This window comes from Artemia franciscana, chromosome 15 (genome assembly GCF_032884065.1).
Source record: "Artemia franciscana chromosome 15, ASM3288406v1, whole genome shotgun sequence".
NCBI lineage: Eukaryota > Metazoa > Arthropoda > Branchiopoda > Anostraca > Artemiidae > Artemia > Artemia franciscana.
Window position 1 is genome coordinate 13,478,410 of NC_088877.1, and position 16,061 is coordinate 13,494,470.

Below are 16,061 nucleotides of genomic sequence, written 5' to 3' on the forward strand. Positions count from 1 at the left end.
GGCTATGAAGATCACCATTAATGGAGAAAAAATTTTCGAAAGAAAAGGGAAGTATATTATTAATAAATTTATATGTGAAAATACTAACTTGGTAGTCTCTTGTTTTTGAAATATCAAAAGTTGATCCTTAGTATAAAGTTCATTAATATTATGAGTAAATAAAGTTTTAGGTGATAAAAGTTTAACGGCTTTATTTTGGATTTTTTTTTAACATTATACAAAATTACTAGCCCATAAAGAGCAACCATAGCAAATATACGGGTAAAAAATAGCAAAATAAAGTAACCGAAGAATTTTATAGGATACTAGGTTTTTAACTCGGCGAAGCACACCCAGAGATCTGGACAACTTTGAAGCTATAATATTTGAATGTGTTTTCCATGATAGATTTTCATCAATCATAAAACCTAAATACTTAGTTACCTTTACTCTTTTTATTTGATTTCCGTTTATTATTAAATCTAAATTTGTTTCAATACTAGATATCCGAGAAAATAGAATGTAGTTAGTTTTATTATAATTTAATGTCAAAAGATTGAAATCTTCCCACTCAATAAACTCGGTCATTGCCTTTATCATTTTATCAAAAAGTAGATCAACTGATGGAGCAGCTACAAGTAAAAGAGTATCGTCTGCAAAAAGGATTATACCAGCCTCTGACAAATAATACTTAATCCGATCTATAAATATTAAAAATTGCTTGGCTCTTTCTACAATTAGCCATGACTTGATGCCCACAACTATTCGATTTTAGTCTATTTGATCTATGTGAGTTAAAAAATTAATAACAGAAAGCTTAATATGTATATCCAGCAATAAAAACAAAATTGCTTATAAAACTACACAATTTTCTGCTGGTATCTAAAGGCCCCCGCCCCATCCCAAAAAACCTGACCACAGGTCAATTAGAGTAAATTCTAGAATTAATCATGACAAGTTACTTAATAAACCCACTTTAGCCAGACACCAATGTAAACTCTGACCTATAATTGACAGCATAGATCCAGTCCCTGGAGAACTAAAACCTTCTCCCTTGACAAACAGATGATTTACAAGATAGCATTAAGGAAAGGACAATAGAAAATCCATAGTATTTCATTATGCTAAATCAACGACAATTGGAAGTGTTTTCAAACCACCCTCTCCTTTTATCAAATTCCGTTGCTCTAAACAATCTTTAATCAACCTTTGAACCAAAGAAAAAGAGACAACAAAGAGACAACAGAGGCAAGTATGCAAATCATGGCTACTGGTCATGATACCTTTTTTACTCATTTCTCATCACTAACAAACAATGCAACACATAATAAAGATCAAAATTCACAATAAATAGAACAAACCACCAACTGAAATTCTCAACTGGCAAAAAGGGCAACACTTACTTTGCACGTCTGGGAGCATTTGGATCTTTCGGATCTTTCTTGGCTTTTTGTTTGCTCTTTTTCCCGCTCTTTTCGTTCATTCTCTGAAAAAACAAAACACCATGAATTTGGTCTATTAATGTTACAGAACATGATGGGAATGTTTGTAAGGTACTTCAAAGGGAAGACATTAATGTTACTCCTAGAACTTTAATATTTGAATGAAATCCATCCCTCCATCTTTGGACAGAACCAAGTTGTAAAACTTCAGATATGATCTAGATTTCTGGGTTGACTGGACTTAGGTGATTTGTACCAGAATATAATCAAAAAGAAAATAACCAATTTGTCCCAAACAAGCTAGAATCTGGTTACAGCATATTCTTTATGAAGAATACTTGCATAGCAGCAAAATTCATAGAAAATGATGTTATAAACGCGTTTCCAATCAAAATCTGCCTCCTCTTGTTACATTTATTCCCTGATTGGCATTGATCAATAAATCATTTGAGTTGAAGGGACGCAAAAGATTTACAAATATTTAATCAAAGAAGAAGCATTTAAAAAGATACGAACACTGATAGAGGGCCAGTGATAAATACTGGGAAAAATACATAAAACAAATTTCAACCGCGAGTAAAAGACGATTGAGCTTGAAATTAGCTTTGGTCGAGATTGAGGGTCGATTGAAGGAAACGTCAATCGACTGACGGAAGCTTTCGATCAAAATGATGGACTGTCTTGGGCCTCCTTTATCCCGCGAAGTGTATTTTTCACTATGTTCACTTTTTCAATACAGATTTCAGAAAAGTAAATGATTTTAAAAAGAAAAAAAGGAACATTTTACTATATCACAAAGAGGCAAACTTCCCAAGCTTATCATTAAGGGTTGTCATTTTCTTCTTTTTATCCTCTTTTGAGATTTTTTTTTTTTAGATCATTTTTGTTGTGTGTGTGTGTTTGTGTGTATGAGTTTTTTAATGGTTGTAATGTATTCTATTGAAATTTTTGTTTGTTTCATTTTTGTTTCTCCCCTGTTTTTCTCCTGGCCATAGAGCCTTACGGGTTGAAGTGTTTTGTTGCAAATTTATTGGTTGAATAAATATATTCTGCAATGGTTGAATAATATATATTGGTTGAATAAACTGATTCATTGATTGATGGATTGACTAAAGTTAAAAGAGGAGAAAACATTTAAAACGTGTTTTGTTTTCAGTAACTTGCAAAGTATGTTATATTCTTTAGAAGGCATGGGGACGTCAATAGCAGCAGTAGAAGTAGCAGCAAAAGTGGTAGTAAAATTTGTATCCTCGGGGGGCGTCAATAGTAGAAGTAATACCAGTAAAAGTAGCAGCAAGAACGTTAGTAGCATTTGTATCCTGAAAATTTCAGCTTAGTACCTTAAGCCGTTGTTGGGATATTGCTAATACACTCCCTTTGATAACCCAAATGTACATGATACGTTCCAATTTTTTCGAAACCACCTTACTCTCTGAAAGTTTACCTAATATCCTTAGTATACGCAATAGTAGAAGGCATACTAGGAGAAGTAATAATAGGAATTATAGGAGTTTTATTGGTAAAGGTATTAGTGAGAGCCGGCGTTTCCCCCGGAAAATCTCCCCCAGAGAATTCCTCCTCAGATAATTCCCGACTACGCATGGCGTAGGCAGCATATTGTCTAGAGGAGGGCAGCCGATTCTGTGAATTTGCTTATAAATACTTTCCGGTGTCCTTTGAATATAGGTCTTTAGAAACGTGTAATTGTATATTTCGTTAAAACTCCACCTTTAATATTTTCCATGTTCTACTTCTCCTGTAGTACTATAATGTAATAGATGCACTATCCTACTTCCACTCTACAGAACACATAAAAACTACAAAAGCGATATGACACAAATAACATTACGGTTAGATAACTGCTTCTTGGTCTAAGAATTCAATTCAAAAGTTTAAAGTTGGGCAAGATTAAATAGCAAATTGTTATAGAGGAGACCGGCCCACGTTTAGCCAATGCAAACAATCTCAATAGAAAAACCTATAGAGACTTCTGGTGGAATATAAAAGCTCTGACAGATGGCAGTGTATGTTCTTAAAATGTCTGGCATTAATACTTTTATGAAAAATATCAGATTGGATCACATTTTATGGTGATTAAATCTGGAATTTCGTTCAATTTTTTCAGAAGGCATATGCCTAATTACAAATACTAGTAAAGCCGTAAACTCATGTTGTATTCTCTTATTATTTGCCTGACTTTGGCAGCTTCCAAGACTTGCCATCTTCGCCGGTTTGCTGTAAGTATTTTTTCCATCATGTGGGATAGGAAACTCCCACGTTCGGCCACGATACTCGAGGTAGGTTCGGAATGCTGCACCAAGGTGTCCAAAAGTCGGCTATGGTTGTAAAAGCTGTATAAACAGCATATTTAAAGGGTACAGGCAAGCACAAAACCCAGAACTTGATTAATCCTGGCGTTGTTTAATCGTATCAGGGCAGCAGGTAAACTGAAATTATATTCTTTCCTGTTAAATGTCATTCGATATAAAACGCTCAAAAGTACAACGAAAGAGAAAAAAAGGCGTAGGGGGTCTAAAGGAAAGGAAAACAGCAATTTTTTCTGTCTTAGTTGACAAAAAGTGAGTTGGATTCTCTGAAAGTACCAATGTCCCTAGAGGAACAAGACTACATGAAAAAAGTCGAGAAGCCGAATATCCCTCTAAAAAGTCTAAACCTGAGTTACAACGCATCAATAAATGTTTACTTACGAAAAAGAAAAAGGACAAAAACACTTACTTGAAAACGATGGCTTATATGCATATCGACTCTACTCCTCTAGAGCACGTAAATTTGCATACACATATGCCAATATTAAGAGTATAAAAGTGCCAGATAACAGCAAATAGAAGGGCAGTGGCGACAGTATAGGAATCGCAGGTAAAGACTGGTACCGTTGTTTTATGGATCACCTTAAAACTCTATAAGTAAGAACGACAGAGGGATTAAGCTTATGAAGGGCAACTGCATTGAACCGTTACAGTGTATGAGCTTTCTTTAACAACACAGAGCGAGGTCTAGATAAACACGTGTTCGGACCACAAGACATCTGGAATGTTGACCAATTGGGTCTGAAAACATCCACAAGCCTCGTAAGATCATTGCAAAGCGAGGCTAGAAGTAAGTAGCGAAGGTCACGTCAGCAGAAAGAGGCAAGTTGACCACCATTTGTACTGGTGTTAATGCATTAGGAATAGAGCCCCTCATCTGCTTTTTTCCCCAGGAAAAGTGTCCGGAAATTTTACTCAAGACGGCTTTACCAGGAAGCGTCAAGATCGGCTCAGAAAATACTTCTGGCTAGACGACTGTCTTTAATTCTTTCCTTTACTTGCAGTTTATCAGTCAAGTCAAACCCTTCAAACAGTCACCTGTACTTCTGAAAATAGACGACAGATCACCCAATACACCACTGAATTGCTTGATCTAGCTAAAGATAATAGAGTTGTACTTTTAGCTGTCCCTCACGACACTACTCACAAACTACAGCCTGAAATGATAGTCATGGGGCGCCTAAAGGCCTAGTGAAATCAGAGCAAGAGACCCCACCAACAGAGATGTCTTCAAGGATTATGAGCTTCCCTTGTGATATATGTCTCAGACAGAATACATACCACATCTAGAAAAGCACTTACCAGGGAGGTTTCTTTGCTCAGTGCAAGTCCTGTGTGACCTTTAAACTCCTTTTTTTACCATAGACCCCAAAACAAACACAGCTCAGGTTCACTCTAAATGAGAAGCAAATATGAGCAAATGATTCGTTAAAAGAGATGGTCCACATAAACCCCTTTCCAAAAGGCTCAACACGAAAAAGCAACAAAAAATATATATGAAAAAGTCAGAAATGCTCACTGACACCCCTGTAAAAGAACGCATGGGTGCTGGGATAAAATCTGTATCTTCCAAAAAGCCCCAATCCTGAAGAGGAAGAAAGTCAGAGAAGTGAAAAGGCTAAAAAGCAAAAGGCATGTTTCTCAAAACAAGAGGTGCAGTTGGAGTGACGATTCTGACGTAGATGACCCTGTGTACAACTCTTCAGACTACAGTGTGGACGTTGAAGACGAGCCCCCTATTAGCAACTTCCAATTTGACACTGAGAAAGTCAAGGCTGAAGAGAAAGAAAGAGAATCCACTATATTATCATTATAAAAAAAACTATCAACTAAAAAACTTAAGGTCTACTTTCTGAAGAAGACTAGAGCAAGGGACATTGCGCTAACTGACGAGACGGATAGTGTCTTAAAGAGAGAACTTGAAATGAAACTGTCCAACTGGCCACCGACAGTTGGAGCACCAAGATTAGTGGAACGGCTAACTCTTGGTGTTGATCAGTCAATATATAATTTGAAATTAATACACTTAAAAGTTTTTTTTAAACCTTACTGAAATTCATTTTGTAGTTTTTTATACTGACAATATTCTTTCTTAATTTTATAGCCAGAAAACAAGTTTTAATGTTCCCCTGGCAACTTTTCTGTTTCTTTTGTCAGGCAGCGAAACATAAGCCAGAGACGGCCGAACCAGTGCCGAGGTGGCCCAAGTTCAGCACTCTTGACCACTTGGATAAAGAAGCATCCGGGTGGAAAAGTAATGAAGTATTACTAATTGTCTTATTCAAGAATGGTAATGAATGAGTTAACTTTGCTTTGGCATACTCAGCTACTTATTATCGCTTGAATAAATTCCTGGAGAATTAAAAAAGTCAAAACTTGTCAATCATAGGCCAGTCTTCTATCAATATATCGGACCAAAAATCAATATTGAGAATATTGAGAAACATAAATATTGATACTGGAAACGTTATTTGATCAATTTTGTTTATTTCCAACTTTTTCAACCATTTAGGCTACCAGGTAACATCCAACAGATAAACCCCAACATACGAAAATTTCTCGTCAATATCTAGTGGAGATTTGATGTTCTAGGAGGGGGGCACCTGCCCTCAACTGGCCCCCTTCCCTGAGCCCCTCACCATACCATAAATTGAGCAGCATAAGAGAAAGTTTAAAATAGGTACCTCAAAATGTCGATCAGATGTCCTAATGGGTAACAAAAGCGCACGGATATCAAAAACGGCTTTAGGATAGGGGCTGGTTGGTTTTCAATCACTTTCAAGTTGCAAAAAAAGACTAAAACTCTAAAATTCTGATCGAACGAGCATTTTCCAAAGTTTCTACGACCATGAGGTGGAAGTGGGAATAAGGATGGAGCAGCTTCCCTCATATATGAAGCTAATTATGCTCATTATGGAGTTTAGTCTTACCCTTAACAAGAGCTAAGAGCTCACTTGTGATGAGGTTGAAAGAGCTAAGAGCCCATATGGTATGAGCTCTAGGAAAATTCTAAGAATCAATAGATTGCTTTAAAAGGAAAATCAGAGGCTTAATGCAGGTCGGGATTTAAAATAATAGCTCTGAGTCACAAAGTCCTTCTAAATATCAAAATTCATTAAGATCCGATCATCCATTCGTACGTTAAAAATACCTCAATTTATCTCATTTTTCCTCTCCCTTCAGCCCCCCAGATGGTAGAATCGGGGAAAACGACTTTATCAAGTCAATTTGTGCAGCTCCCTGACACACCTACCAATTTTCATCGTCCTAGCACGTCCAGAAGCACAAAATTCGCCAAAGCACTGAATCCCACTAACTAACTCCACAAAAGAGAGTGGATCCAGTACGGTTACGTCAATCACGTATCTACGACATTTATAAGCGTTTTCCAAAATTTTCAGATTCCTCATCCAGCTTCCCCAATGTCAAAAGATCTGGTCGGGATTTGAAAAAGCGCTCTGAGACATGAGTTCCCTCTAAATATCAAATTTCATTAAGATCTGGTCACTCGTTCTTAAGTTAAAAATACCACAATACTTCTGATTTTTCCAAATTAACAACCCCCAGCTCCCTAAAAGAGAACGAATCCATACCAATTATGTCAATCTCGTATCTATAATTTGTGCTTATTCTTCCTATCAAGTTTCATCCCGATCTCTCCACTCTAAGGGTTTTCCAAGATTCCCAGTTTCCAAGATTTCTCTTTCCCCCCTCCAGCCCTCTATGTCCCCGGATCCGATTTGAATTAAAAATGGAGCATCTGAGACATAAGATTCTTCTGTATATAGTTTCATTAAGATCCGATCACTTATTCGTAAGATAACTCGATTTTTACGTTTTCCAAGATTTTCGGTTCCCCCTTTCAACTCCCTTCAATGTCACCGGATCTGGTCGAGATTTAAAATGAGAGTTCTGAAGCACAAGATCCTTCTAGAAATTAAATTTCATTAAGATCTGATGACCCGTTTGTAAGTTACAAATACCTAATTTTTTCAATTTTTCTGAATTACCCCCCCCCCAACTCCACCAAAGAGAGCGGATCCGATCCGGTTATATTAGTCACCTATCTTGGACTTGTGCTTATTCTTTCCACCAAGTTTCATCCTGATCTCTCCGCTTTAAGCGTTTTCCAAGATCCCCCCCCCCCCCTAATGACACTGGATCTGGTCGGGATTTAAAATAAGAGATCTGAGTTTCGAGGTTCTTCTAAATATGAAATTTAATTCAGATACAATCACTCTTTCGTAAGTCAAAAATAACTCATTTTTTCTAATTTTTTAGAATTAACCCTCCCCCAACTCCCCCAAAGACAGCCTATTCATTCCGGTTATGTCAATCCCGTATCTAGGACTTGTGCTTATTTTCCCCACCAAGTTTCATCCCAATCCCTCCATTCTATGCGTTTCCAAGATTTTAGGTTCCACCCCCCCCCCAACTTCCCTTCACCGGATCCGGTCGGAATAAAAAAAGAGCTCTGAGACACGATATCCTTTAAAACATCATATTTCATTAAGATCTGATCACTCCTTTGTAAGTAAAAAATACCTCATTTTTTTATTTTTCAGAATTAAGCCTCCTCCCCCAATAAGAGCAGATCCGTTCCGGTTATTTCAATCACGTATCTAGGACTGAGGATTATTTTTACCACCAAGTTTCATCCCGATCTCTCCATTCTAAGCGTTTTCTAAGATTTTAGGTCCCCCCGAACTCCCCCCCTCCAATGTCACCAGATCCCGTCGGGATTTAAAACAAGAGCTCTGAGACACGAGATACTTCCAAAAATCAAATTTCATTAAGATCCGATCACTCCTTCATAAGTTAAATACCTCATTTTTTTCAATTTTTTAGAAATAATCCTCCCCCCAACTCCTTCAAAGAGAGCGGATCCGTTCCGGTTATGTCAATCATGATTCTAGGACTTGTGCTTATTTTTCCCATCAAGTTTCATCCTGATCCCTCAACTCTAAGCATTTCCCGAGATTTTAGGTTCCTCCCTAATTCCCCCCAATGTCATCGGATCCAGTCAGGATTTAAAACAAGAGCTCTGAGACCCGATATTCCTCCAAATTTCAATAAGATCTGATCACTCCTTTGTAAGTTAAAATTTCCTAATTTTTTCTAAATTTCTGAATTCCCCCCCCCCCCAAACAGATCCATTCCGGTTATGTCAATCACATATCTAGGGCTTCTGTTTATTTTTCCCACCAAGTTTCATCCTGATTCCTCAATTCTAAGCGTTTTCCAAGATTTTAGGTCCCCCCAACTCCCTCCAATTTTAACGGATCTGGTCGGAATTTAAAACAAGAGCTCTGAGACACAATATCCTTCCAAATATAAAATTTCATTAAGATCCCATCACCCGTTTGTAACCTAAAAAACTTCATTTTTTCTATTTTTTCCAAATTAACCGACCCCCCCCCCCGATGGTCAATTCACGAAAACGACTATTTCTAATTTAATCTGGTTCGGTCCCTGATACGCCTGCCAAATTTCATTGTCCTTGCTTACCTGGAAGTACCTAAAGTAGCAAAACCAACAGAATTTGCAATTGCTATATATCACTTGGTTAATACCAAGTGCAATAAAAACCACAATAACAGTGTAGACAAGAAATCAAGAGTGATGAAATATCAACTTCTAACTCCTTTAACCCACAACTTTAGAACTAATTCTATATTTACCTGAAGGGGTATGAGATTTAGGATGTTTTGGCATTAACATTCACCCTTTGAGGCATCTGCCCCACCCCAAATAAAAATAACAATCAGAAAACTCTACTGAATAGGTTTGAAGCTCTCGTCTGCAAATGCTTAAAATAGTGTATTTTTCACCAAAGAAAGGTCATGGATGTGTGATCACTTTACAAAAGAAAAAATGTTTTTTGCTGAAAGTAAGGAGCAACATTAAAACTCAAACGGACAGAAATTACTCCATATATGAAAGGTAGCCCCCTCTTTAATAGCCTGCTCATTAAAAACACTAAACCTTTTATTTAACACTAAATTTTTTTATGCGTTTTTTAGGTTTTTATGTGTACCCCCCCCCAAAAAAAAATAATCCTGGATATGGCCATGCTTCCAAATAACAAAAACTATACGTAAAAAATGAGAGTAGTATGGGATCTGAGTCCTGTGAGGCCCATAGGCACAAGACACAGTATGTTTTTAAGGACATTTTTCCATGTAGCTAGCCAAGTGGGAAACCTCCACATGTAAGCTGAACCAAGCTGAACCCTCAGGGCATTCTCCAAGACGCTGGGGATATTGTTTACTTATTTAAATTCAAACGACCTTAGCAATGACAAGATTAGGGTCAAAGAAACTTGTTTTGCATCAAAATAAAACTTTGCAATCAGACGACAACAGGGTTTCAGAGTCAACATTCCAAAAAAAAAACTTTGTAAGCCTAGTACAAAGATTTCCCATTACTTTTGTCTGGTCTCCATTACTCAAACTTTTGCCTCATATGAATAGATTAGTAGGTTTTTTTTTTAGAGAACTTATAGTCAATCATGTCCCAAATCTGTGCTTTGGCAACCTATTATTTGGCAGGCTTTGGCAGCCTATTAGTCTCACATCAGTCATTTCTAAACTGCTTGAAAGTATTTTCAATGATGCTATCATTAATCACCTTGAAAAAAATGGCTTATTGTCGAAATCTCAACATGGTTTCAGAAGAAGTCAGTCCATTGAGACAAACCTGATCCACTCTTATGATATAGTCACTAAATTAATTGAGGAAGGTAAAGGTTAGCTATACTTGTTAGTATAGCAAACAAGAGGATTATTTCACAACAGAATAATTAACTTAATTTCAATTTCAAAATTTTTTTCCTCAGTTGCTTTGATGTTCTCATTGAAGTAACTCTAGCAACTTCTTTTCCCTATGTGGATCATTTATAATTATATTTATTAAAATTGGTGGTGGTTTTATTTGTTTGTATTTTAGAGTTTTTTTTTTTTTTTTATCTGTTTCTCTTACAGTAAGGATGCCTAGTTTGCATACAGACAAAATATCTGCTTTGTTTTAGTTTTTCATCATCTCTCTTCTGGCCAGTCTTGTTTGTTTTCTTTTCATTGAATTTTACCTCTTTTTGTGCTTTTTTTTTAGTCTCAGGTAGGCCTGCCATGCAAAAAGTGGGGTAGCAAAGTAGCAATACTAGTTTGCAGTTTTGAAATTTGCTGGCATATTTTGTCCAAAAAGACATTTTTATTTATGAAAATAACTTTGCTCTTAGAAAAGCAGTCAAAACATATGTTGTGCTCTGCCATGCAAAAAGTGGGGTAGCAAAGTAGCAATGCTACTTGGAAGTTTTCATGGCCTAATAAAACTTGTCAGCTTTTGTCTTGAAAGTGCTAGTGCGTCCTTTATCTCTGAATTTTTTTTAGATTTCTCCAAAAATCTGTATTCTCAAAAAAGAATCAGTCCCCCAAGAATCCCCTTTTGTTCAGGGTTGCTACCCCCTATTGATTTACTACTAGTGACAATCCACCCCATGTAACTTTCACAGAACTTTTTTGCTACATTCCAAAGTTTTTGTCTCAATTATTTACTACAGATCAAATACCCAACATACATTATTGAATTACTGACCTTTCTTCCTATGCTAGTAAAAGCATAATTTTTATAGGACTATACCATTGAATTAAACAGTTTGTTGTGGCTGTTGGTAAAGAATTTCATTTGAACATGTTTATATTCAGTCTAATTCTGAGCATCAATGCAAAGAGGGTTATTTTAGACAGCTGAGCCAGGAGTTGTGATTTTGTTTTCTTTTATTATTCCGTTTAATTTTCAGAGGTCTGAAAATATAAGATAGTTGGATTGAAAAATTATCCTGAAATGAAAAAAGGAAAGCATGTTACCTATGCAGAGGAAGGGGGGACAGGGATTCATGATACATTTGGAGATGTTTTCACTATTGAGCTATAAATTAGATGAATATGCAACCTGTGACCTTTTTTCAAAATGTAACCATTGTTATTACTTGGAGATTAAATGGACCCTTTTAGATCGTACCCTTTTCTCCTATTTTCTACAATTTTGTATGAGTCTTATTCTCTCTACTCTAGGTTTTGGGCATAATATATTAATCTCAAATACCTGATAATTGAATATGTCATAGATTAAAGGGTATTTATGTTTTATACCACCAACACAAGTTTACACAGGGTTGTCTGTACTAAGAAACAATTAGCTTGAGCTCAGTGGAAAACAATATTTTCAAGTATATTTTCATCATGTTTTGGTATTTTTGTTTAGGATTAACCTAACTTCACTTCTTGAGTGTTGCAGTATAATACATAAGGACTGAATAAAGGAATTGATCATTTTACCAAGAATCTTCACCATTTAAAAATTTATGTTTCATAGTTTTATACATAGGGTATTTATATTTTATGCCACCAATACTCAAGTTTACACAGTGAAAAACCTGAGAAGAAACTGGTTTTAACTGTCTGTAGCCTACTAAGAAAAAAAAAACTAGCTTAAGCTCAGTGAAAAACAAGTGGTGGGTGACAGAATCCTTTGGAATTATATAATTTGGGCTATGTATTTGTACACTAAGGGATGGGGGTTAGATCAGTTTAGGTTAGGCTACCCCCCTTCCCCATTCTGAAGAGATAACCAGAGCAGCATGCACAGGGGGTAACTGAGATCTTTTCAACACTCCTTAAAAAGATGTGGATGAACACCGTCTGGTCCCCTTGACTTATTTACATCAAGCTTCTCAAAGCTATTTAAAACCATTACTTCACTTACTGACAGATCAGGCATAGGGAAAAGCACTTCATATGATTGAGTTATATATTAGATGAACATGCAATTTGTGACCTTTTTTCAAAATGTAACCATTGTTTTTACTTGGAAATTAAATGGACCCTTTTAGATGATACCTTTTTCTCTTATTTTCTACAATTTTATACAAGTCTTATTCTCATTACTCTAGGTTTTGGGCATAATATATTAATCTCAAATACCTAATAATTGAATGTCATAGATTAAAGGGTATTTATGTTTTATACCACCAACACTCAAGTTTGCACAATGTAAAACTTGAGAAGAAACTGGTTTTATCTGTCTGTAGCCTACTAAGAAAAAATTAGCTTAAGCTCAGTGAAAAACAAGTGGTGGGTGACAGAATCCTTTGGAATTATATAATTTGGGCTATGTTTTGCACATTAAGGGATGGGGGTTAGATTATTTTAGTTTAGGCTAACCCCCAAAGTATTTCCAAAGTATTATATTTTCATCATGTTTTGGTATTTTTGTTTAGGATTAACCTAACTTCACTTCTTGAGTGTTGCAGTATAATACATAAGGACTGAGTAAAGGAATTGATCATTTTACCAAGACTTCACCATTTAAAAAATTATTGAATTTTACTTCTTGAACCTAGGACATGGAGGATTAGTAGCCTAAAACAGCCAAATTACTATATAGCACCAATTCTCTGTTTATTTTGGGGATTAGATTAGGGCAAAACTAACATCACAGCTTCATAATGCATGGGACTGCCAGGCTGCCAATCAATGTTGTTTGCCCAGAAAATAAAATGGTAAAATTCTAGTTAATTGACATCTTGCTATCTCAGAAAGGGTTTAGGTTAGGAAAATGAAACTTTAAGGGATGGGTCAACAGGCAAAAGTATGTCCCAGGAAGGTATTTTAAAGTACCCACCTCCACTCCTTCTCCCTCTAGAGGGCCCTTAAATTTGCCTAAATGACAGGTCTATACCCATTGAAATTTTGACAAAACAACATTTTACCTTAATTTTCAGTTACCAGTTGCTATTTTGCTTTTTCTCTGCCTTTAGTTCTGAAAATGCAATTCCTGTTATTTGAGTAGAATTTTGAGCCATATTAATGGTGTTTTTCAGAATTTGGGAAAGTATTTGCATCTCTTTATAACCTTATAAAATGGAATTGAGCAAAGTTATGAAGCTGAGAACAATTTTGTTATAGCCTAGCCTACTTCAATTAAGCAGAAGATCTATTTTGCAAGGTTTCACTTTTATAACACATATTTTTTTAAAGATCATCAAAGGTCAAGGCCTTCAAGAGGGAGAATGAGTAGAGGTAGTTGCTTCCAAATACATTCCCAGGACATAGCCTACTTTAGTCTGTAGATTCATCCCTGAAAGTTTCATTTTCCTAACCTAAACCATTTCTGAGATAGCAAGAAGTCAATTAACTAGAATCTTACCAATAAAATCTTGCATTATATAATTTCAGTAGGCTATAGTGATCAATTAGCATCAAGCATGTAGTTGGGTATGCATGATTTTTATTACTGGCAGCTTTGGAGCTTTTTGAATGTCTATGGTGGGCTATATAGGCTACTACTAGTAAATGTTAAGGAACAATTTAGGCTAAATAGGTATTTGGAATGTTCTCTTTTCAGATTCTTATAGTGCTTCCTTGTGAAGAGTGGAAATGCAGCAATATTAGGCAACAATAGATTTTCACAAGTTATAAAAAATAGGCTATACTTGAACCGAAGTCAAGGAAAAAGTTTTTTTCCAAAAACTAAGAATGTATTAAAATACATCTTATTAATATATTAGATATATATTAAAAATAATATCTGCAATTTAGCTCTTACCTGGCATGGCCCGCCCATGCGGGCATTACAAATTTTTTACATATACATATATATTAGAAAAATGCACGCAATTTTGTTCTAGGTATCAGTTAAGTTAATTTGCATTAAGATAATGAAGCCCTCTTATTATCTTAATAAGATATTAAGCCCATATATCTTACTCTAGGTTGACTTCCCTTAAAATAGATATTTTAAGTCAAAATAGGAATATTAGCTAATATAGATGGCAATAAATATTGTAATTATTAAACAAAACTTTTGAGATTTTCGACAAAAACCTTAACCCAATTTGGCGCCAGAATCTTCACCGTCAAAAAAAAACCAAAACTCTTAATGCAAAGATAAACGATTCAGCATCTTGAAAATCAAAAACTTTACATTTAAAATTGATAGCAGGGATGTGTCCCAATTTTTTGCCAAGACTAGCTGGCTACGGCAAAGCCAGTTAAGGGTGAATACCGGTTTGTATAGCCAGTAACGACAAAGATTTACCAGCAATAGAGTATGAGTTTGTGCTATTTCGTAACAGAAAAGCCTGGGCCAAACTGGGTTCAAATATCATCAAATGAAATTTTCAGATAATCAATGAATTCAATGCTATTGAAATGCTATGTATTTAAAATTATATTTTTGCGAGTAAAATGATAAATTGGCACATCATGTCTAAGATTTTCCCCAAACATTGCTATTTATTATGCCCCAAATAAATTAAATAAAGCAACAGTTTACATGCAGACGCAAAACAACATAATTTGCGAACAAAAGGTGCTGAGAATTGAGATTAACCCCTGGCTAGGGTACAATTCATTTTAAACAATTTACACTTAATTTTAGTTACATATGTTGATAAAAAAACTAATAAAGCGGCTTAAAAATAATTTGATAAAAATTGTACTGGAAACTTGTCTGGTGCCACTGTCAGTCGAACAATAGACTTTTTTTAAAAAAAAGAAGAAACTTAGTGCAGTTTATGATTTTTTAGAGCCAAAGCAGAAATATGAAGCCTTTTTCACTCCAAAAAAATAATAATTTTCCTAATTTCCTCCCCCACTTATTCAAAAACGATTAAAGTTTTCATATGACCCGCTCCCTCCCAATTATGAGACAAAACAGGGTGTCCTTAGCAAACTAATGATAAATTTAGTTACTTTTTAATGAAATACATTGAATTTACGCAACATTGGTAGTGACTAACACTCTCTTGCCTTTAGGATTCAGGCATAGAAAGGTACGATTTTTTAGATCATCAGAAACCGAATGATCCTGATTGAAAATTTAAAAATAGCGCCTATTAAAATGAAATGTCCATGCTTTGATTAAATAGCACACATATACATACAGCATTGTTTACGCTCGGAAAGGCTCTGGAATGCAGCAAGAAGGAAAAAACCAATAAAAACGCATACTAAAAAAAAAAAAAAAATTGAAGAGGACAGACCGTCACCTTTTACTGACTGCCCACCAAAAACAAAGCTCAAGTATAATATCATGCATAATAAATAATGAAACAAGCACTTCTAAGATGCCTCAATCAGATCAAAAAATATAAAAAAACATAAATAAAAGATAAACAAACGCAAAAATGTACCCAAAAAAATTAGATTGAATTATTAAGACATATAACAAGATTTTATATTTCTTTTCAAAGCACCAAACCAGTTACACTTCTCAGCAGACGAACTGTAGCGTTCCAGCCACACGAGAAGTA

At 35.5% G+C, this 16,061-nt stretch overlaps 1 protein-coding gene across 5 annotated transcripts in view; it reads right to left on the minus strand.

The window, feature by feature from the left end:
- LOC136036075 (high mobility group protein DSP1-like) overlaps nucleotides 1–14,385 on the minus strand; it is a 161,909-nt gene extending 147,524 nt beyond the window's left edge. For all 5 annotated transcript variants that reach the window (XM_065718040.1, XM_065718039.1, XM_065718041.1 and 2 more), the window contains exons 1-2: nucleotides 14,354–14,385; nucleotides 1,383–1,465 (exon numbers count right to left, since the gene is read on the minus strand). In XM_065718040.1, the coding sequence (XP_065574112.1) occupies nucleotides 1,383–1,465; nucleotides 14,354–14,371 (101 nt within the window). In that variant the 5' untranslated portion in view covers nucleotides 14,372–14,385. The remainder of the gene's footprint in view (nucleotides 1–1,382; nucleotides 1,466–14,353) is intronic.
- Nucleotides 14,386–16,061: the final 1,676 nt, after the last annotated feature.